Source organism: Rhynchophorus ferrugineus, unplaced genomic scaffold, assembly GCF_030347505.1.
Source record: "Rhynchophorus ferrugineus isolate W39M unplaced genomic scaffold, kcgeb_rfMv2 rfM3, whole genome shotgun sequence".
NCBI lineage: Eukaryota > Metazoa > Arthropoda > Insecta > Coleoptera > Curculionidae > Rhynchophorus > Rhynchophorus ferrugineus.
This window is the reverse complement of record NW_027472582.1, coordinates 34,623,228-34,647,430: the sequence shown is the minus strand read 5'-3', so window position 1 is coordinate 34,647,430 and position 24,203 is coordinate 34,623,228. Positions and strand designations below refer to the sequence as shown.

Below are 24,203 nucleotides of genomic sequence, written 5' to 3'. Positions count from 1 at the left end.
GAACCGATTAGCGTATTGCTAATTTTGTGTCATAAAAACTCAACTTATTCTTGGAAAATTGTTTCAAAAACAATTTTCAAGCCATTAAAATTAGATACTCTCCTTGATTAGTTCAGAGATCTGGTCATTATAATGTCGTTTAGTATCTTTCAGTCAGAAAATGTATTAGTTTTTCAAAACAAAATATTGATAACAAGAATGGGATGGGTCGTCAGTTTTAGGAGCTCATACTTGCCGAGATATACCTACTCTGTATCACGTCTTACAATTATTACAAGTTACAAAAATACATTTATAATATAACTATTACATGAAACTTCTAAACAAGATAAAAAAAGTAGAAACATTTATTGATGGGATAATTAAAGTTTTATATTAATCTTATTAACAACCAAGAAAACTATTTCTCGTTTATATTTCCCAATCTAACAGCATTTAATAATTTGCTAGTTAAGTGTTTGGATTACAATTTTAACATTTTTATAATAATGAGCTATTATGTATAATTATATATATCACTCATATGATAATGAATTATCCGTAACATTGCGCACGGCACCTGAATTAGCTATTACTATTATAGATTATTATATTATTACTATTATTATAGATTAGAGCACCAGATCATAGGAAAACACAATGTTGTGTCGTTTCTGGCATAACATTAGGCACCTATGACTTCCAAAACTACAGAGAAATATAAGCCACAGCTCCTAATTTTAATTAAAACCTTCTGTGGAGCGTGATCAGAATGATACAATACCTATTTAAATCTACAAACATTTCTAGTTTTTTTTTTGTAAAAACCGATTTTATTTAAAGATAAGACCCTGGCCGATCGGTTTTTAGACTAAAGAACTCAGAGGTATATGTATTTATATACAAGAATTGATAGTTTAATAGTATTTTATATAGGCCATTCCTATTTGCGCACTATCGTTTAATTTTTTTAACAACTTAATAATAAAATATCCGGTAGCGCTAATAACTATAGTAATTTTAACAAAAAATAGTACCAATATAGTAATGTTTATCAATATTATATTAATGAGTATCTATTTTGTTTTCAGGATCCACAGTAGTGAGAACACATCCCGTGTACTACTCCGAAACAAGCCCGCCGATTTTGCTAAAGATGACTTCAAGAAGCGACTAATTTATATATTTCGGCTGGAAATTTTAATGTACATACAGGCTCAGAAAAAATTCAATGGGAAGAAGTTTATTACATTTACGTACGTACTTAAATTTAATGACACTTGGAAGCTTAAGTTTGTTTTGATTAACTCCCAGTTTCGTTCGACTATCAACAATGTAAGAGCGGATACGATAGAAGGACCTGATTGTAGATTGGACTATTATTGCCTCTGTGCAACAGTGCAATTATGACTCTTACAGACCGTGGATATCCGACAACTTTTTACAGGTGGTAGAAGAACGAACATGAGCAAAACAAATAGATCTCCAGAAATACCATTAATTAAATTGACATATTAGGTAACAATTAAAGCTAGGACGAGAAGCCTACTGAAATAGTGTGGCCGCCGATTTGCAAATTACTGCATCGAAATGTGAATATCGAACGTTGTACCAAACACTTAGGATATTGAGTGGTAGAATAAAATCTACTAACGATAATACACAAAAAAATAGATGGAACCTTCATAAAGTCACACAATGTGCGTTTCGAACCATACAGGGAGCTCTTCGTGGTCCATGATGACCCTACACAAGGTCTAGGAATTCCTCCAGCAATGTACAGTGTAGATCAGATTTTCGCACTAGGCCAGTTTATGGACGCAATTAAGTGCGGAAAGCGTGATATTGTCCTTTTCACTCTGTTTTCGACTGTATACCCTGGCCCTCAATTTCGGCAGTTTTTGAACCTGCACAAGTTCCGGTAAAAATCATTAAACTTCATTAAGTATCTTACGGAGATTTCATCAGCTATGTGATGCGAAATTGGTAAAATTCATTTGAGAACAGAACTGGTGTTCCTCTGTGTGATGTCTCTACACTGCTTTTCTGTTGAAAACTACTATGTTTAGTAGTATATCAAATTATACGAAAAAATATCAAAAACAGATATGGCGTTCAATATGATGAAACAAACTCTTTTACTGATCTGATGTTCGCTGGTGACAGCTATAATTTCTGAGACGGATGTTGGTTGGATTCTTCATGATGTAGTCGCATTGCAGAACTATATGATTTGAGAATTAATCAAGAAAAGACAAAGTAATGGTAACGTGCGGATTGCCTGCTGTTGTAAATCTCAACGGGATCTATATCAAATGCAGGAGTTTGGGTATTGGGATCAGTAATATAGGCATGTTGCACCTACTGCTGAATAAGCCGAATCGGCCAAGATGCAGGACTTTGCTTCTCTAAGATGGTGCATGTAATAAAAAGGAAATATTACAACCAATACTAAAATTCTCTATTTTTGAACGTTGAGATAGTTGAGACAGTTGAGAGGCGAAATCGACTGGGGTGGAAGATAACGAATAGCTCCGAAGAAATATCAAGAACAGTTACGACTGATATGACCAACTATGGCGAAATTTCAAAACGATCCTGCGGTATTAATTAATAACAGCGTATTGGTTGAGTAGATATTACCCGCGAGTGTCGGTTGTAAAATGACGATGATGAAAATACCCTAAAATCTTCAATATGTTTATTTATTACAATATATTATTTAAACTATGAAAAGGATAAATTTTTTTTTTTTTTATTACTCTTCGTGAGTCCACAATCTGCCCTATTGGCAATAAGTATTTCTTCTGTTTATATTATATATACATGGCATGTAGAAAATCACTTCATTAAGCAATCTTCTGTATAAAATATTAACTTAATTAATTAGACTTATTCTAATGCTTATTCTAAACTCTACATATGTCCAGTAATCAGATCAGGTGGTGTTAAACGTTTTAGTCTACGCACTTCACTATCACGTCGCATATTTAGCTGATTAGCGAGTACATTGGGATGCACTGACACTCTTTCGAAGTACTTCACACAAACACGTTGGATTACACTCGTTATATGTTCTAGAGGAATATCGCGTTGTATCACTTTATTTGAAATATAGTACGGAGCATCAACAATGGCACGCAACACCTTATTTTGGAACCGTTGAATGATGGATATATTAGATTTGCTAGCGGTACCCCATAGTTGAATTCCATATGTCCAAATGGGCTTGAGTATAGACTCATACAGCAAAACCTTGTTATCTAATGATAACTTGGATTTGCGCCCAATGAGCCAATACATTTGATATAATTTTAGTCCTAGTTGTTTCCGTTTAGAGAGTATGTGCTTCTTCCAGGTTAGGCGTCGATCTAAATGCATACCAAGATATTTAACATGCTCTGCTTGGGGGAGTTGACGATGATTGATATTTACTGGTGGACATGTTCTTCTACGCAGGGTAAACGTTATATGCGTGGATTTTGATTCATTGGCTTTAATGCGCCATGTCTTCAACCATAATTGTATTTGCTCCAGGTGGGTTTGTAGGTTTATTGATGCTGTGACTGGATCTTCATGGGATGCTAAGATTGCTGTATCATCTGCATATGTTGCCACAGTAGTTATTTTTGTGGTGGGCAGATCAGCCGTATACAGAAGATACAGTACTGGACCCAGTACACTACCTTGCGGAACTCCTGAATATATGGGATTTAATTCGGTATGTTCATCGCCTTGATTTACAATAAAATGTCTGTCAGTGAGATACGATTTTAGTAGCTGATAGTCCGGATGAGGGAGAAGTTTCTTTAGTTTAACCTGCAAGCCCGTATGCCATACTTTGTCAAAAGCCTGAGATATGTCTAGGAAAGCAGCCGAACAATATCTTTTGGCATTTAGGTCAGCGTTTATTTGGTTTACAAGTCTATGCACTTGTTCTATAGTCCCATGCTTATTGCGAAAGCCAAACTGATGTTCTGGAATAATTTTTCTTTTTTCTATTATATAGTTTAGTTTTTTTATGTATAATTTCTCGAAAACTTTCGAGATTATTGGTAATAAACTTATAGGTCGGTAGGAGGTCACATCTTCTGGTATTTTTCCTGGTTTAAGTATCATTAATATTTTAGCTACTTTCCAGATGCTAGGGAAGTAATTAATTCGTAGCATAGCATTAAATATATATGTTAATAGTTTTATAGCCTTTTCTGATAATTCTTTTAAAATTTTGCCAGTAATTAAGTCATAACCAGGAGCTTTTTTAATATTAATCTCTCTCATTATTGTATGTTTAACTTTTTTGACCGTTAATTTCTCGTGCGGTAAATCCATTTGAAATGGCGAATCTAGAAAGCTAGTAATTTTATTTTCGTCATCTTTATGTAGCTGAGACTGGAAAGGTTTAAAAACATTTTTTAAGTGTTTTGAGAAAATGTCGGCCTTCTCTTTATTGCTTCTCGCCCAATTATTTTCGCTTGTTTTAATAGGTGGGTTATGCTGCTGGGATCTCCTAAGCTTTTTTGTTGCTTTCCACAACGAATAGTCTGTAGCCTCAGTTGATGTCAAGTTTTCTAGGTATTCTTGAATGCCTTGGTTTTGTTCAATTTGAATTAGATCTCTCAGCTCTTTTATGGCCCTATTAAATTTTCTTTTATTCTCTTCAGTCCTTTGCTGTTGCCAATTTCGTCGTAACTTTCTTTTTTCTGCTATCTTTTTCTGTATTGTACATGATATATGTGTATTTTTTCTTGGAAATGTTTCACTTTTGGGAGTCGCGGAATATGCTGCCTCCTGTATATTTTTTGTAAGATTTATTGCTGCTATTTCTATATCCATTTCAGTTTGTAACGGTAAGTTTAGAGATATATTTTGGTCTAAGTTTTCTCTAAATGAGGGCCAGTTAGTTCTATTATTGCACAGAGAAGGGGGTTTATCTTTGATGGTAATTTTTGAAGAAATTGTTACTATTATTGGTGAATGATCAGAAGACAGGTCGAAACATGATTCTGCCTGACACTTTTTTGGATCAATATTTTTTGTAATACAGAAATCTATTGTATCTGGTTTTTTATTTCTGTCTGAAGGCCAATATGTTGGTTCACCAGTAGAGATATATTGTAAGTTATCTTTCCTTATGGCTTTGAGCAGTTCTCTACCTTTTGAGGTTATTATTCTTGAACCCCACATTAAATGTTTTGCATTATAATCTCCTCCTGCTATAAATCTATTACCTAACGTACTGAAGAATTCTTGAAATTGTTCTGCCTTGTTGTTATGTTTGGGTGGGCAATAAATCGCAGAAATTGTTAATGGTCCATGGGCTTCCTCTATGGTTATACTGGTGGCTTGCAGGTAGTCTTTGCGGAATTTTTCTTTTTCGAAATGCTTTATATCATCTCGAATTATTATGGCTGTACCTCCATGTGCTTTATCATCAGGGTGATTTGTATGATAAAGCTTATATTTAGGAACTTTCAGATAATTCTTGTCCGTAAAGTGTGTTTCGGAAACCATCATAACGTCAATATTTTGTTCATTTACGAACATTTTTAGTTCCCTGGCGTGTTGTTGGAGCCCATTGGCATTCCAGACGGCGATTTTGTAACTATTGGTTTCAGGCATTAGGCAAGTTTGCTTACGACGGTTGTGAGTAGACCAAGCATCGTACTCATTTGATCCATTAGTTTGGCCATCATATTTTCTAATCTTGAGATGTTGCTAGTTTCAGTAAGTTGAGATATTGTCTCTCGTTTTTGTGCTGAACCATTTTCAACTATTTGGGCATAAGTTATGTCTGGTTGACTTGTTCTGGTAGGTAGTGGTAGATTGGTAGTAGTGGATTGTTTTTGTTGATGCCTTTTTTCCCTTAAGGCAGGATAGAGTTTCTGCTGTAGTTGCTTGTGAACTGCGCAACCCTTGTAGTTCGCTGGATGATTTCCGTTACAGTTAACACATTTCACTTTTTCATCGCGAACTTTACGAGTACAATCTCCTGTCTTATGTTCTCCTGCACATTTTACGCATCTATATGATTTGCGACAGTAAGTCTTTGTGTGCCCGTGCGCTTGACACCTTGTGCATTGTGGTATAATTCTTTTTATATGTGGTGGTTCGCATTTAATAATATTATTTTCCAGTTTGGTGATTTCATACACCGTCTTATTATTTCCATTAGGTTTTATGTCTATATAAAACATAGGCAGAGGTTTTTTTGTCGTGTGATGTCGTATATTGTGAATATTTACGACCTCGTGGCCTTTTTCAGCTAGTGCTAGCTTGATGGTGTTAAAGTCCGTCCCGTGATGTAATCCTTTTAATACGAATTTAAATGTTCTCTCGGATTTTGGCCTGAATGTATGGTATTGGGTGTTTCTTTCATCTAATTCTTTTATAAGAACTTTAAAGTGATCCGCTTCGAACAATTGGATTTTAATTGTTTCATAGCTCACTGTTTTAATTGTGTAGTTCGTAGTAATGGTTTTCAATAAGTCATGGATGTTTTTTATTAATCCTACCTTATAGACTGTTATTGGTGGTGGTTTGGGAACAACTTTTTCAGGGCTTGGTTGTATGTTCTCTTCAATTTCTTCCGACAGGTTGCTAAAACTGTTTTTTGTCTCTATCGGTTTCTGCAACCAATAGTCACTGATTCTTGTTTGTTTCCTCGCGATTTCTTCTTCTGGACTTCTCAATCGTTTTTTGTTAATCACTGTAGTCCATTCTGATGGTGGAGTTTGCGTTATTGCTGTTTGTTCTAATCTTATATCAAAGTGTGCAGGTGATTTGGTTGAATCGCTATGGTTTGCCATTTTTTAATATTTTAATATTTTATTTAATTTACTTCCAGAGGATAAAAAAAAATAAAATAAATACATTGTTTATTTCACGCACTTCATTTTTCACTTACGTTATTTTAGCACTAGTTTTTTACTATAAATACTATAAATGAATTTCAAAAGGACTGTTGTAAAATAAGATGAAATAATTTTAAACACTAATAAAAATGAGATGCAGTCCTTTTGTCTGGTCACGTAAACACGTATTCACTACACTTTAGGTCCACTGAGAGACGGATAGCCGTATCTGTTATGCGTTTTTAACACTCAATTAAATAACCGTAATAAAATACTGGTTTTTTTAAAGAACGGTATCTTTTTATAGCTTGGACCGTATTGAAAATACGTCTTCACCCTACGAAGGTTGGAACTGAACTGTTTGAGGATAAAATAAAATAAAAAATAACAATATACAAGCTTTATTTATAATATAATGGCACCAATAATATAACATTATTACTTTCAAAATGGAATATGTACTTTACACCAATGTGTTCAAATAAAAATATCTTACAAATTATTGAAATATCAGACTAGTTGGAATATTTTATACATTGCTTAGTATATTTCGATAAGATCACATCAAAAAATGTTGCACATAAAAATAGTTGTTCAAATTTACATAATGTAGTTATAAAATATCTTTGGTTTACCTAATCTAAAGAAAATTAATTCAAAAACGACCTTCTTCCAGTAATATTCTTGTAAAAGCTTTTAGTAGTTACATAAAATATTGCTTGTAGCATGAACTTCATGACTTCATTTGAAGAGAAATGAAACAAAATAAGTAAATACAACACTAAAAACCTCAATTATTTAGTATAATCAATATTAGGTCATTAAAAAAACTAAATAATACTAAAGTAACAAAATAAATAATTACATTAATTATAAAACTTTTATCTCAGCACAATTAGTTTATATGCCGGAATATAACAAAATATTTTCTATAAAATAACAATAATTAAAATTCAAATGTTTTAACAAAATTTCGTTGAAACAAATCATTTTTATATACTAGGCCGGAAATCTTATAAACATAGCCGTTTATAGATACCTTAACTGAGTAAAATGATGAATGTATACCATTGTAGCATATTGAAAACCATTATTATATATTATGACTAAATATATCTTTAACTAAAGTTGCATGTAATCTCCGAAAAAATAAGGATATATATTTTTTATCCTTACCTTTTATATAAAAAGATTCATTTTATATTACACTGTATGCATTTGTTTATTGTAGTTAAAAAAATATGGATTTCTGAAAAAAACCGAAGAAAAAATGTCAAAAAAGTGCAAAAGATTTAATTACCATATTTCCGTCAACTATATACTGCGACCCAAATCAATATTTAATAATTTAACGATCATATAATTACTATAATTTCCTGTCATATTTGATTTTAAAACCAAAACATTAACTACTTATTTCACATTTTAACCATCTATGTGTTAAATTATTAATGACATTTTTTCGGTATCTTATTAACATCAATTTGGACCACAGCGTATATATACATATCAAATTACAGAGTAATAAAAACAGCTCAAGGCTCATTTCAAAAATCAGTCTCTAGATGCATTTCTAGCCATTTACTTTTCATCCAACGTTATGTCGAAAATTTGTCCCTGAACCATTTAATAACAGGCGAACGTTCGGGTACCGTTCGTGAACTAGTAGTTTCTGTAAAAAATGTTCAATTTTGAATATACGACATTAACATGTTGAAAATAAAAAACCTGTTTAACTAATTCGTTGTTCAGAAGATTTCAATCCAAAACATTAAACACCTTTAGTACACCTCTACACGTCTACGCATGCTAACAGATCACACGAAATAAAAGCAAAAAGGTATACTTAATAATAAAATAAAAATCAAACATTTAACAAATAACTGTTAATTCACAAACAACGTTTAACAACTTATTAACTATAATGTTAAGAAAATGATATATTATTTGACAGAAAGCATGTTCACAAACCTTACCCAAAATGCAAGACTACCTATAATTTATAATCCAACTACACAACAAATAACAGTTAAAAATATTAAAAATGTGGAACTAAAAACTAAGACAAGTTATAATTCATCACATAGTCAAGTAAATAATCAAGTAGATTTACACATTTTAATATTATTCCCAAATTGTTTTACATGTTATGTTGATAACTTAAATAATTTTAAATACAAAATAAGACAGGCATATAATACAAACTTGGTATCACCTTAATATTAAATTTTCATTGATATGATAATTGATAGTAAAAAGTTATAAATACTAGTAATGCCTTTCGGTTATAAATATTAACTCGCTTAAGTCTCCCTTATATCTGTGTTTTTGGGTAATAATGCATGTCAAAGACTTAATTCCAGACAAACGATATAAAAGATTCATTTTGAAGCACCATATAAGTAATGCGATAGTAATTGAAATACTTGAAACTATGAATACAAAATCATTTAAAATTATAATCGAGGTTTCTTGCTGATTATTTTCGTTTTTAACGGGTTCGTTTGAAATATATATATATATATATATATATATATATATATATATATATATATATATATATATATATATATATATATATATATATATATATATATTATATATATAAGAGAATATATTAATTGGATTAATATAATAATTCTAAATAACATAAAAAATGGCTTTGCAAATATATTTACAGTTATATACTTTTGATATTATATGTAAGAAAATGATAGCAACATAATTAGGATAAAGATATACTGAAAATTTTCAATATTATATGTTTTAAAAATATCTGTACAGTGCGTTAGAGGATTTTAGGAAACCCCAAAAAATATATAACAAGATCAGAAAGGTAATGTTATTTTAATGTTATCCGGCCTAACAGACTTGATGCTTTGTACTCAAAGGCAAACTAAACACAATAAAATACTACTGTATAGAACAAAGCTGCTTACGAAGTTCATTCTCGCTTTCATCCATATCTTCGCTAATATTTTGCTGGTTAGCACCATCCGCAGACGGTATCACCTTAGGCAGATATGGTTTATAGTCGAGACCAGATCGTTCATAAAACAAGATGTAGGCGGAACTTGTGTCGATTTTAGGTATTTTAGCATTGTTATATGGGCATCTGAAACAAATGGATATTTAGTTATTCAAATAATCTAATCTTGATTGAACTTCAGTATATAGTTAATACGCATTTCAACGTTAAAAACAAAAAAGTCATGTCCTACCTAAATCCATTAGAAATATTGTTGACGCTACTCGTACTGCTATTTGTAGATCGCCTACCAGCAAATGGTGAGTTTGTAACTTTATTTCCACCATTGTTTGTTGTTCGGTCACAAGTTTCTGATCCATTTCCACTATCTAAAATACTGGCCGATGAACCTATTGATGTATCAACTGTAGCAAGTGGAGCGGTGCGTTCTGAATCCGTTGATCCTGTACTTCCTACATATAATATCATTTTAGTTATATTTCTTGGTGAATAAAGCGTCTTTAATAAAGGTCATGGCTCATGTTTTCACTGAACAAACGTGTTGCGTTAGTATAAAAGTGGTTATTTAGATTTGCCAAAGAAGGACAAATGATGAAATGACCAAGGTAGCCAAAAAAGCTTAATGATGAAAAATTACTTAATGAATAGTAGACTAAGAATAAAGATAAGGAATTTGTTTATGAATTAAAACCTAGCCACCCTTTTACCGCAGCATGGACACTCTCTCCGCCCAGCGTTTAATTAATGTGTTTCGCGGGTCGTTTGGTTTGGTGGTTCAGTGGTGAACATGGGATCAGCTGATAGGATGGTATTTAGTGGGTCATCCATAGGCAGTCCTCACATCACCTAGTTCAACTCAATTCTTCCTGCGAGGATCTCTGTCTAGGTATCCGTAACAGGATTCTAAGCTGATTTATATCCGATTATTATCGGTAATGAAAAATCAAATTAACAAATATTTGGAAATACTCAAATCAGAAGTCTTATTCCATAATCTTAAAATGCAGCTTCGACTTGTTTTTTCCAATTAAATAGGACATGGTCGGGATACGAAATCAGTTTTCAAAAATGAAAGATTGAAAAAGTAGTGGATTTAAAAAAATGGGTCTAGCTGATAGATCATGAACAACATTTTTAACAACACCTTTTAATTAACTAAACTATTTTTGTTAAAAAAAGACTCTTCAAACCAATTTATATATATTGTTAGTGGATTTAATAAAACAACTTTCATGTTGTACCTTTTCTTTGTTGTTGCTGACCTGGTGGATTTTTTCTTCTTCCTAATGGTGTACATCCTGATGATGATCCCTTACTGCTTAATGATAGGTTAGATTTGGAAATGTCTGGTTCTGCCATAACTTCTCTACAAGAACTGTCATTGTAGCAATACCAGTTTCCATTAGGGTTGCAGGCATAAGAAATATAATGACCACCATTGAGTAAACCAGAATGACTCTAAAATTTAATGGTACATGTTAATTATTGAACTAGTACATAAATACAATTTAAAATTATAATATTTACCACTACTGCATACAGTTGATATTTTAAATCAAAAGGATCTTGCCCAGGTAGCAATTTATGCTCATGATAATCTTTTAGATGTTCGTCAATGATGGGCGTTTTGAGCAAACTTGTTGAAATTAATCTTGATCTTACTTTATTATTTCGATCGGGTCTTAATTTAGGAGTGCTTGTAGAAATCTATAAAGTATAATAATATGTAATGAATGAATTATATGATAATATAATATATTTTATTACAATGTTATTTACTTCATCTTTATTGTTAATTTTATTTTCCTCCGAGGCAGTACAACCTTTATTTCCTTCTTTGCCACACTCTAACAACTTGCACTGTTCACCATTACATGATACAGTAACCAAATTATGATCTTGCGATTTAATAATTACTTCTTGAGTTTTATCATTATCTATAATTAATTGGGTACTACTTCTAGAACTAGATATGGAACCTTCACTAACGTCCTCCAATATTTTATCACCTTAATTGAAGATTTGGATACATTTTTATACCATAATCACTGTTTGTCTACATTTACTTACTATGATTTGTTTCATCATCTTCATCCTTTTTCATTTTTTCTTCTAATAGTTGACGATGTCTAAGAATAGTCTCTTGAGGCACCGAGGCAAGATAGGCTGTAGGATCAAAATCTTTAAAAGGAAAATTTACAGCCTTTTGTGTTTTAACCCATTTGTTGTTTACATAATCAAAGCGCTTAAGGTGAACTATCTGTAAAATATGAATAATATTAAAGCCTCCAAATATATGCGAAATATATATTCTTACAAGAATGGGTGGCAATCTCCAAATTTGCAATTTTTTAGTAGCTGGTTGTTTATCATTACATCTACTACAGTGATACTTAGTCTCTAGGCGTTCTTCTGACGTAAAAGCCCTCAAACAATAATCCAAATCTATTGGCTCTGTGTGTACTTTTCGGCAACAGGCAACTGATTCATCTTCTATCCATAACTAAAGCAAATGAGTCAACAATTAACAAAATATATATGTCATTTAACAATTAATAACTAATAAATTTGTTTTATAGAGTGAAAATCTCCTACATTCAAATAACCAAATTATTACATTGTTTATGCATAAGCGAGATTTTAAAAGTAAAAATAAAATGGAATGCATATATTATATTTCATTATCTTGGAATTATTTACTAATATAAGAAAATATGAAGAAATGTTTTAAGAATTACCTTTTCTCTACTGCTTTGATATCTTAAATGTAAAGCTGTTGGGTCCCAATCAATTGCAATGTGCATAGTTTGTGCACCAGTTGATCCACATTTATGTAAAAGTGGTTCGTCAGAACAAGGCAGTGGACATCCACGACAAAATTTGGTCCAATGACATATAGCGCATATTTGCCCCCCCGTTAAAACTGCTTTCAAAGTAAACGGAAACTCATACCCTAATGAATCATCACTGAAACGTAAGATTTTAATATGATTTCAATCGAAATTTTTGCAGATAGTTTTAATACCAGTCAGTAGCATGATTAGTTTGATCACTTTGTGGCAGAGGACTGAGCAATCTAGTAACCTGACTCCAAACCAAGTCGTAAAGGTCTCTACAGGAACTGCTAGAGTTGCATCCTAAGAGTAGTGGCATACCAAATAAACTTGGTTTGCTTTTTTGCTGTGATAAGAAATATGTCTCCTGGCGAACACATTTTCGATGAACAGCAATGAGGTAAGATGGCGGTTTATTTAAATTGGAAAATTCAAAGGCACCTTAAAAAATTATTGTTAGATACAAGATGGAACAAAGCGGTGTGTATCTTACCTGAATTTGAGGAGTTATGGGAATGTAATGAGATAGTTGATCTTTTGAATGGAATGGTTTTGTTTAAAGATGGTTCTTTTTTAGTCTGAAATTTCAAAATAAAATTATTATTCTTAGTTTAAGCATCAAAAAATGACGGAATTTTACTAATACATGTAGATTTTTATGTGAATTTATATACTAACATACCCAATATTCTATACTACATGAGTAACATAAATGATTCTCTTACAAAATGAAAAAGAACAGAAATATTTGTTACATAAGTGCCAACATAAAAACAATTACATACAATTAACGGGCCATTAATATGTTATAGAAAACAATTAGCAATTAATAATTAAGTTCAAAATTATATCTTTGCTGGAATATGTATGTATTAAAGAAAATTGGAAGAAGTTAAGACTCAATCTTCTTAATCAATTTTCTAATCTAATGAGTACGTTGGGTCCGCCATGTTTTCCCATTCGAATTCCAGTAGTATATCCTATACAACTTATGTAATGAGTGGTCTAACATCGTTGTGCAAGAAGATAACTTTACAATATATAAAGAGTAATAGATGTAATTTATCATTTTCCTCAACAGTCCTGCAAATGCATTGTTTAATTCATGGTCGATAGATGTCATTGATAATTGGACCTGGATGGTTTCATTCGGATAATGTAGAAATTTGGATTGTCCTAGTACATTCATTTTCTATCACTGTTCATATAAAATTGATTTTCTTTTTCCTGATGAATAATGAAACTGCAATGCTGAATTGATTTGCTATACTGGGTTTAGTTAACTTGTGTAATAGTCATTTCCTTTTTTAATCTTTTCACGTCATGCAAACATATTGGACATTCCTTGTCATTGATATCAAAATCACTAATTTGGGGTCATAGAAACCATGTAACTCTATATCTAAATGGTGGATAAAACATAACTTTGCAAATAGAAAATATAACTATTGATTCAGTGTATAGTTAAGTATTGTTAAGTCTCGTAACAAATTAAGGCCAAGATATTCCAGACAATTAAAGGTTGCTGATAAATAATGAATTCTTGGTTCTTATATAAATACATATAAATTTCAATTGATTATATTATAGTAGCTTCCTAAATAAATCATGATGATAAAACTTCTAAGTGCATAATGTAAATTAAATTTTAGCTAAGTAACATATTTTCATACAAAACAATCATGCTACGCTATTTAGACGCTAATGTCCAATTATAAGATCTTAATGGGCATAAAGCGACTAATACAAAATAAAAATAATAAGTATATAATCTACAGAAATATCTTATTGTAGTATTAATGATAAATAATTAATGCATCTTGACAATATTTTATATGATGTTTCCTAAACAATTCTTCAATAAATGTAAATGATGCATATGGATAATACCTAACAAAAATTATATAGTATAATGGAACAGAAAATATAATAATATAAATACTGATGAGCAGAATCTTATCAATTACAGTCCATATTGTAAAATAGCACTTTTCTCTAATAAAGCTTAAATCGAATAAAAAATGAGTGAAATAAAAATAAAAAGCTTTTAAATATAATTGAATTATGGGTTGATTATCCCGTAAATTAAATTTGCTCACTAAACTGTGTGATATTAAATATGCTTTTAAGAAAATGTACTTAAAAAGGAATATTAGAACAAAAATGACAAACTACAGTCTAGGCCTTGGCCGTGCATACCTTAAAGCATAGAATGTTGGGCATGCAAATGGCCGAACCACTCCTTACCTCTGGACTGCGGGCCAAGGGGCTGTCGGTGGCGCCCGTCGAGGCCTCTGAAGATATAGATACAATTATTAATCAAATATATAAAATATGCCTAAATATTAAAAGAAAAAATTAATTTTTAAAAACTAAACAGTATGTCGTATATACCATAAAGTTACATGGAGCTGGAAATTTAAAAATCCCATATTTTTATTTAAAACGAACTGGAACATAATGTCTGGAATATTTCCATCAATTTTCAAGTCATTCAAATGAAAAGAGAGTCTAGAGAGATTTTGTATACGCAAGTTTTTGAAAATAAAACAGAAAAATCCAGAACTAAATCAAACAACTTATTTATAGTTGCAAAAATAACTTTTTCGAAATAATTTCGCTGAACACACTAATATTAACCACCCCCCAATTTATGGATCTCACTGATTTTCCACATTTTCTCTTTAATTCCTTTTCCAACAAAATTTGTTGTAAAAAGAGCCGAAAGTTAGCGGGAACTAAATCTGGAAAATAAGTTATATAATTACATTAATTCGCTGATTTATGTAATAGATTTTTGTAAGAATGGGTCGTGTTATCTTGACAGTTTTTTTCCTTCCATGTAATGGGATCTTTTATTCATTAATTTTTATCATTTAACTGGTTCAAAACTTTACAATACAAGTTTGAATCAGATTTGTTAAGTTGAAGGTAATCCATGAACAAAATTATTTTTGGTCATTTTTTTAAAAAATTTAGATACATTTTGTCATGTCTCTAGAAACCATATTGAAGTTTTTTATGTAAATAAATTAAATGATTTATTGTATTAAAAATAAAGAGAAAACGTTTAACCTTCAAAACTAACCTATATATAAAATAATATGGGCAAAATAAAAACGGGTTCTTAATTGTACAGGTACCTGTCTCAATATCTCCCTCTCCTTCAGCCTGTTCTTTCTCTCCCTCGTGTTCCTGGGTACCGTAATCAGCGGGTAGCTCGTAAGCGAAGAGTTCACAAGCAGTAGAAGGATTAATTCTGTTTTCATCAGGCAGAAGCGAACGAACCTAAAATATATATTAATATTTGTAAAGTGTTAATTTATTTTTAATATTTCTTTACTTGACAGCTTGCTACTTCGGCCAATAACAGCCTTTTTGGTTCAACACAGCACAAATCACTTAACTGTTCTTTAAGCTCTCCATATTTTGCTTCAGAGTTTAGTCTAAGTCCATATTTAATAGGACATTCTCCATTTAGTCTAACAACTATCATAAAAAATTAATATATTAAGTCTCTACGGGTATTAAACTCATACCTAAAATTTCACAGAGAGTGTAACTTTCCATTGGCAAAGGCAAACTAAGGTGATTAAATGGATCAAATTTAACTGATTCATGTCCACATGTCTTGCAAGTCACCTATAGATTAAAAAAAGGAATATTAAAGCTAAGACAATATAATTAGAGAAAAGTTTAAATCTGCCACGTACCTTACTTTTCAGTTGTCCATGGAACAAATCAGTTATGATTGAATGTTCTCTCTTAAGATGGTATTGCCAAGCTTCATCAGCTACAACCTCATCAGGTCTACCATCACTGTCTTTTAATTCTATATATTGTTTTTTAGGTACCCTGTTTAAGTCTTCATGAAGAGCATCTAGAAGCCAAGCTAACAATTCCTAAAAAATAATATAAATATGGATTTTTAAAACAATATTTATTAGCGCCTACTTGGGCATCCTGTTGTCCTCCTCCACTTAGATGTTGGGCATATTTGGATACACAATATCTTAGTTTCAGTGGTGCAACACTTCTAGTTGACCCCGCCCAGAGTTCTCTGTAATAAACGATACATTAAAACATAATGCATTATATAAAAGTTTTTGGATATATTTCAAAAATTACCTGCAAAGTTCAGCATATTTCTTTGCAACAGTTCCTTTTGTGCTATGAGGATTGTTGCAATTCAATTCTGTAAGTTGATTATCTTGTTGAAAATACATTGTAAGAGGTCTAGTGTTAGAAACAGCTTGTATAGCGGCATTCATAAAGCATGTGTTGCCAAGATTATGTAATCCAGTGGCTCCTAAAAAAATATTTAGAGAAAATAAATTAAAGCCATTGAAATTATTAGAAAGGAAAGTTACCTGGAGGTAAACATATTGTTGGTCTTCTTTCCACTAATGCTGTTTCAGTTCCACCACTTGCTGCTAATTGACCCATTTCTTCAGGCCATGTTAAATCTTTATTTCGAATTTCTAACAGAATTTGATCTGCATCTCTAATAAATAAGAAAACATATTAACCAAAGCAAAAAAAATCAATTTGTTTCACTATTACTTTATTCCTAAATCTTGGAGCTGCGCTCTTTCATCTTCTAACAAAAATGGCTGCTGATGATCTCTGAGCAGCCATAATCGGGCATCCTCTGCTTTTATACCTAAATGTTCGCAAAGGAAATCTGTTACTTGCTGAACTGTGGCGAGTCGGGAAAAAGCAGCAACATGAGATAGATTTCGACGAATTGAGGACACCGGCGATGAAGGTGTTAAACCCGCAGTAGTTAATGCACCATATCTATTAAGAATGACACATTAATGTTTTATTATTATTTTAAAATAATTGTTAACTAACCCGCCGACTACATTACTCCATGAGGAAGCAGTACTAACTGGTTGTTGTACATGATGTCTTAAAATCCGCAGATTGAGTGGATATAATTCTAATTCAACTTCAGATCGACCTGGCGGTTTTATGACTTGCCGTGGTAAAGGTAAAGGGCCACCATACCACATTGATAAAGCTTTCCAAAGGGAATCAGGCACTAATTCAAAATCTCTATGTGATACTAACGGTGTATCTCTTTTTAAACGACCTCCTACAAAATATAAATATATGCAGTTTAACGTGAATTATTTGTAGTAACGATTATTATCAATTATATAAAAGTAGATAATATATATTTTACCTTCTCCTGTTAAAGTGGGCACTTTGAAAGTACTTTCGGCTACCAAATTACTGTTATCGATTGGTCCAGGTGGGCCTATTCCTTTTTTTGAAGCAGTACCTGAGCTGCTTGAAACTCCTGAACTGGACGCTATGCTGCAACTAAATATGTTTCTGTTAACACTAAAACTGTTATAAAATTTATAATGATTCAACAAAAACCTACCTATCACCTCTACTCAATAAATCTCCCATCGATTCCATACTGTTTGAATTAAATTCATTACTATTTGATGTATAATCAGTTGCATTGCTGATTAAGCTTTCATCACATACAATGCCTTCTTCTACCATACCTCTTGGTTCAATTCGACATTGACAATGATCAGAGTTTATCCTGTAATGTAAGTAATTGTAATAACATTGATATTTTTATTATGTGATAGAACTACCTTGGTGCTGTAGTATAACTAAGCCATTGCTGCCACCATTCTGATGAAATTAAATACCAAAATTGTCCAACGTGATATCCACGTCGTTGTTCTCGTTCCAACCAACCCATTACTGAAAGCAGAAAAAATGTATAAGGCAATGTACTGATGGAACAAAATACATACCTATTTCGTACTCATTATGTCTACAATGTGGCTTTAACCCTAATGATACATGGCACACTTGAAATAATAATTCTAACAAAGGGGCAACCAAACTTTTATCGTCCACTGCCCAGACAAGAAAATCTTCTTGAGTTAAACCGCCTTTATTATCAAGCTGAAAAACACGTCAAAAATAGTTTATAGGAATAACATTTTAAATGCAATAATCATCTTTATTTAAAATTTTCAAAATTTTATGCCTATAGATGATTAATGCACTTTACATATAGTTGTATAACTAATAAAATAATATTTCTTTGTCGTTCGTATGTTTTAAAGGTTTACTTATATTTATACTTTATACCAAAATGGTTTCCTTAGAAAACTTCTTTAAAGCTAAGTGTTATAGCTGAATATTTAACTGGCTCATAATAAATTCAATATTTCGTATGTGCTAGACGTTATATATTTAATACTCATTAGTCATTTATACTTGATATATTTACATAATGAAACAACAGGTCTTTTTGTCAATATATATATTTACATTAATCGACATATAGAACGTGATAAATTATTTTTGTCGGTAATTTTCCATAATTTTGAGTATATTGTCATTAATATGAAGTGAACAAGTTAGCAGCTAAATATATAATTAATTAGTATTAAATAAAACCCTTTTTCTCCAAATTAAATCAATCATATGAAATTAAAATTGTACTGTAATACTAGTTGTATTACCTATACATAAGTTTAATAATACAGTTCAGTTATAAATAGTTTACAGACTTAATATTTCAATGTATATAACAAAGTATCTTTGTTGTTGTTTGTTTTTTAAATTTTATTAAATTCACTTATTGCGTCATAAGAAGTTAATAATATCAAAACATTAAAAATGCAAATAAATTTATTATATTTTTTATAGAATTTATTTATTTTATCAGCAAAACATGAATATCATTAAACATTCAGAAAATGAATTAATTGTTTGTGATGTGTCTTGTAACTTATTTTTAAAGTCTTGATTATTTTTTAAATTAAATGTCTATAATTTTTGATTAAGCTATTTATTAATTGTGACGTCTTTAATGGCGGACTTTAATTACTTACTTTATTGTAAAGAGATTCCAGGGCTTTATTATGAGTAGGATCGCCATCAAAATTATTACTATGTTGTTCAATACTAAACTGTGGAGCATAAGTAAGTTTGTTTTCATTTGCAATAAATAACAATGTATGTTTCATATTTTCCAATTCATCGGAATTCAGATACATATCCCGGTCCATGTCGAATATTTTAAAGCAAACTAAAAAAATATTTAAAATGTGGTAGCCATAATTGATTAAATACCCTAAATAAATACATTTCATTCTTTCTGCCATTGGACCTCTGCAGGCAGCTGAAATTCCGCAGCATAATTCTTTAAAGTCAATATGGTCATCTTGGTTGACATCTAAAGCATAGAATAACCTAAAACATACTTTATATATTAATACGATCGTTAATTAGAAAGTCGAATACTAACCCTCTACAAGCTCTTGCTGGCACAGGCGGACAAACCAAGGATAATAGACAATTAAAATCTAAATGTCCTGTAATTGAGGCACCTTGTATAGTCCAAAAGCATTTTTCTAATTCGCAAATATCTTGCTCTTCCAAATGTGTGACTCCTGCCAATGTTTGATAGAACGTAGGAGTCTCGACTTCTGAACTTAATGACACACACGCATTGGAAAGAAGCCTACGCAATAATACATCATTAATAAATATATACAATTTCTATAATATTGGGAATTAATCTTTTTTAATTATTAAATAAGTGCAACTTAAATATTACTCTGACTATTCTATAAAATGTTTTAAGAAATTTTTAATTGAAACAAAAAGTTGGCCATACTAATGCAGAATTTTCAAATCATTTACATCAAACATATCTCCAGTACTGGAAAAAAACATTAATCTAGGTGACTTTAGGTATTTATTATTTCAGACAAATATCCTTAATCCATTTATTCAATAACAAATGTCCTAATATTATATGGGACATCAATATAAAAATATACGCCTCTAGCTCCAAATAATGAAACGAACTAGAACGTAGTAATTATCAAGTTTATTCGTTAGATATATTCCTGAATTGTGTCATGGCCTCTTATTATTTCTACGTTATCAGGCAGATAAAACATTTCTATTTTAATTGTGACTTCATTATGGTGAGTTGGGGAGACAGCAATGTTATTGATTTCTTTTAATAAAATATTGAATAACAGGTAGTATTTTTAATGAAATTCAAGCTATATCAAGTGTGTCGGTATTAAAATATTAAATAGTACCAAATATGTTAGTCGGATATATAAAATGTATTTATTCAAAGTATTGGTAATTTGATTCTATGCATTTTTCCGATCTCTCAGGACGTTTATGCATGCCCTTCCGAAAAAACAGTTCTCCTTTTGAGCTGAACCAAGGAAAGTATGGCGGGTGCGACAAAACTTCCCATTTAAGATACTTTAACATTTATGTAATTAGTTTTCCTGTGAGACTGCCTTGTCATGCTGTAAAATCACCTTAGCAAAATTTTGAGCGTATTTTGGAGTTTTCCGATCAATTCAAAGTTCAAATTGATCAGTATTAAAGATAACTATCATTTTTTCACTTGGGACTTTCCAAATAAATTCAATTTTCATAATCCGTTACTGTTCGATGCCGAAACTAAGATTTCCTTTCATACTGTTGAAGCATCGATTTTCTAATTACCTGTCATTGAATTCAATATCAGTAGAAGGAAATGATATGTGTATCAAACCATAACATCGCATACTTATGGTTAGTGAATTGATTTTGTAACATCAAATATGAAAGTCACCTCATCCTTTTCTTTTCAATTTTTATCCGCTATTTATTATTTGCGAATAGAACCTATTTTTCATTACACATTCAGGCTTCAGTCTCTATATTTGATTTCTAAATCACCATTTTTATAGCGTTGCAACCTGTCAAAGATGTTTTTCCAACAAGGGTCAATAATTTCTTCATATTAAAGCAGAAAATTAAAACCGCAAGTGATGAAAATTCTTTCTATTATTTTCTTTCTAAAAGTTTCTATAACTTTATTTCTCCCCAATTATACTGAAACAGAATATGTCCTTGCTGTATTGTAAAACAGGGATTAGATCGAATGAACGTTAGCAGTTTTCTAATTTCCTTATTTACTCTAAAATAATATAAACCGAAAATAAGAATATTTAAATTTTGCAACAGAAAAATAATGTAATTATTAGGCCTATATATTAATTTTAAAGGACATTTTAATTTTAATATTTATGAAAAATCTGTATAATGTATTTTATTCAAAGTGTTGTCTATCGATAGCGGTTACTTTATCCCATTTTCCAGGCAATTTACGGTTTCCACTTACAAAGAACCATATATCTTTTGAGGCTATCCATTAATTGAAGAAATGAAGTGCTACTTAGATAAGTTACGAGTCATATCTCTGAACAAGTAGTAATAAGAGGGAGCAAGGCCTGGAGAATACGGCGGGTGGGTACCTTTTTAATGTTTTCGTCGGTTTTGTAACATGTGGTTGAGCACTGACATGTTAAAAACATTGTTGTGTCTTTACTCGGATTCCGGCCATTTTTCGTAGTTGTAGTTTTTATTAGCGATCCCCATTAATGGTTTCAAATCCTCGTTTTTTTAATTTTCATTTTTTTTGGCTGCCCAGATTTTTTCTTTTGTTTCAAAATTACGATTTTTATAATGTCGAAACCAGTCTATATGCTGACATCGACCATGATTGTCATAAGTTTCACACAGCATTCGATTCTTTAGTCGCCCTTTTCTTCGAATTGAAGTAAAAAAGTAAAACTTTCGGCAAAATGCGATTTGCATTGAAAACATGTTTTGTTCACGCTTCGACGAAATAACATAAAAAACATAAATAAATGTACCTGATGCGATTTAATACATATTAACACCATCTGCTCAAAATCCTTTAAAATTAATATATAAACCTGATAATATAACTACTATCAACAGACCATTTTGATAATATTGTGGCATCATTGTAATGCTTAATCCAAGCTTTGAAATCTTCGAATCCAACCTTATCCTGCCCCACTCCAAATAGGGATATCAAAGTTCTGTCCCAGTTGGTGTTCGGCTTAGTCGATTGTCCGTCAGGTGGTGGTAGAGTGCCTTCTATCTGTAACGCTGATTGAAACTCGTTACGAGTTATATAGGTACCAGGATCATTACAATATAAAGTCCAAAGAAACCTAAAAATAATTTATAGCAATTTCGTTAAAGCATGTCGTACAATATTTACTTTATTTTTTCATCCTGGGATCCTTTGGTCAATAATACCAAACCACAGATGAGATCCCGTAGCGCTATTCCTCTAGAACCACCACCACAAGCGATGTAAAGTCTCTCGACTATGGGAACTGGCACACCTTCGCCCAAAACATGTTGAGCGAAGGCTGTTTGACCTAAAAGGTTACCTCCACTTGTCAGTCGATTGAATGCTTCTCGTACTCTTTTGAATTCCGCATCTGACACTGAAACAAATCGTAAATTGTAAAAAAGGTAAAATTAAATTATGCATTTATAAATAATTTCAAAGTTGGATATGTACAATATTTTCTAAAAAGTTGGTATTAAAATGCCACGATAATATGGAGGACTGCCAATAATAACTCAAATTCGATGTTAATATTACATACAGTAATGCTTGAAGTTATTTGTGTAGTATATTAATTATTTCATTGATTTCGGTGTACTATTTAACAATAGATGAAATTAGAAATGGAAAACGTGTTAGGTGTGTGCATGTATTTGGATCAGTCGAAATACGAAGTATAAATATAAATAATTGTGAAACAAACCTAAATGTCTGTTAAGTTTAATGGTTTTAACACTTCTTTGTATAAAATAATAGATTTCCATTTAGTGCTATTTAGTTATTCAGTGTATACTGACGCTAATCAAGGAACATTCGAAATTGCATTTTCGACACTAATTATTTTGATTGATTGATTGTTTGATATGAAAAAATCTTCTGCTGAAGCTCATAAAACACTTTCAGAAATGTATGGTGATGTTGTTCTGTTATATCCTAACTATCCGTTTTAGTTTAAATGATTTTAATATGATAATTTTTATGACAATCAGCTGTTTCTTGACGTTTACATGCTATGGGAAAGGTTCAAAAGGAGGGAAAATGCTTACGAATTGACTTTTAAAATTGACTTAAATGTCATTTCAAACCGTTTCATATCGCTGTTTAATTTTTGTTTGCCGTGTAAAAAAAGACGACTTTTCTGTGGCGTATTGTGGAAAAATGGATCTACTACGACAGTCATAAGCTTTAAAAATTGTGTGATAATAAAGTGATGATAGATTGACTAATATATATTGTACCAATTTTTAAAGTGAAAAAATGAATAGAATAGAGTAAATATAGAACCTAACAAAATTTAATCAAATAAAACGATATGTTATGTATAATTAAAATAAAGTAGCTCCTATAAAAATTACTGTGTAATTGATAACACATGGCCGAATAAAATTAATTAATATTATCTTGATTAGCTAAAATGAAATGGTATACTAGATATTAGCATTCGTATTCCACGTATCTAAATACATGGAAAAAGCGATAAAAAACATTTATTTGTTTGACTTATATTTACCGTTAGAAAAATAAATACTCAACTTTATTGCCTGTCAATAATTTTTATCTATGTACTTCGTCATATCATTCTTGTACATCAT

At 31.2% G+C, this 24,203-nt stretch overlaps 1 protein-coding gene across 6 annotated transcripts in view; it reads right to left on the bottom strand.

The window, feature by feature from the left end:
- Positions 1-7,218: 7,218 nt before the first annotated feature.
- Usp32 (Ubiquitin specific protease 32) overlaps positions 7,219-24,203 on the bottom strand; it is a 65,196-nt gene continuing 48,211 nt past the window's right edge. Inside the window, exons 2-31 of one of the 6 annotated variants that reach the window (XM_076399338.1) lie at positions 22,756-22,987; positions 22,469-22,705; positions 19,951-20,166; positions 19,789-19,895; positions 19,535-19,731; positions 18,443-18,596; positions 18,278-18,389; positions 18,052-18,222; positions 17,848-17,987; positions 17,514-17,757; positions 17,220-17,456; positions 17,027-17,160; positions 16,785-16,965; positions 16,611-16,716; positions 16,370-16,558; positions 16,196-16,298; positions 16,000-16,145; positions 15,800-15,944; positions 14,856-14,950; positions 13,150-13,234; positions 12,848-13,097; positions 12,561-12,789; positions 12,140-12,325; positions 11,893-12,082; positions 11,590-11,831; positions 11,350-11,529; positions 11,064-11,280; positions 10,055-10,274; positions 9,773-9,948; positions 7,219-8,505 (exon numbers count right to left, since the gene is read on the bottom strand). In XM_076399338.1, coding sequence (XP_076255453.1) covers positions 8,432-8,505; positions 9,773-9,948; positions 10,055-10,274; positions 11,064-11,280; positions 11,350-11,529; positions 11,590-11,831; positions 11,893-12,082; positions 12,140-12,325; positions 12,561-12,789; positions 12,848-13,097; positions 13,150-13,234; positions 14,856-14,950; positions 15,800-15,944; positions 16,000-16,145; positions 16,196-16,298; positions 16,370-16,558; positions 16,611-16,716; positions 16,785-16,965; positions 17,027-17,160; positions 17,220-17,456; positions 17,514-17,757; positions 17,848-17,987; positions 18,052-18,222; positions 18,278-18,389; positions 18,443-18,596; positions 19,535-19,731; positions 19,789-19,895; positions 19,951-20,166; positions 22,469-22,705; positions 22,756-22,987 — 5,195 coding nt within the window. In that variant the 3' untranslated portion in view covers positions 7,219-8,431. Of the gene's footprint in view, positions 8,506-9,383; positions 9,949-10,054; positions 10,275-11,063; positions 11,281-11,349; positions 11,530-11,589; positions 11,832-11,892; positions 12,083-12,139; positions 12,326-12,560; positions 12,790-12,847; positions 13,098-13,149; positions 13,235-14,855; positions 14,951-15,799; positions 15,945-15,999; positions 16,146-16,195; positions 16,299-16,369; positions 16,559-16,610; positions 16,717-16,784; positions 16,966-17,026; positions 17,161-17,219; positions 17,457-17,513; positions 17,758-17,847; positions 17,988-18,051; positions 18,223-18,277; positions 18,390-18,442; positions 18,597-19,534; positions 19,732-19,788; positions 19,896-19,950; positions 20,167-22,468; positions 22,706-22,755; positions 22,988-24,203 lie in introns of those variants that run through there. The other 5 variants (XM_076399340.1, XM_076399339.1, XM_076399342.1 and 2 more) reach the window with 5 other exon arrangements.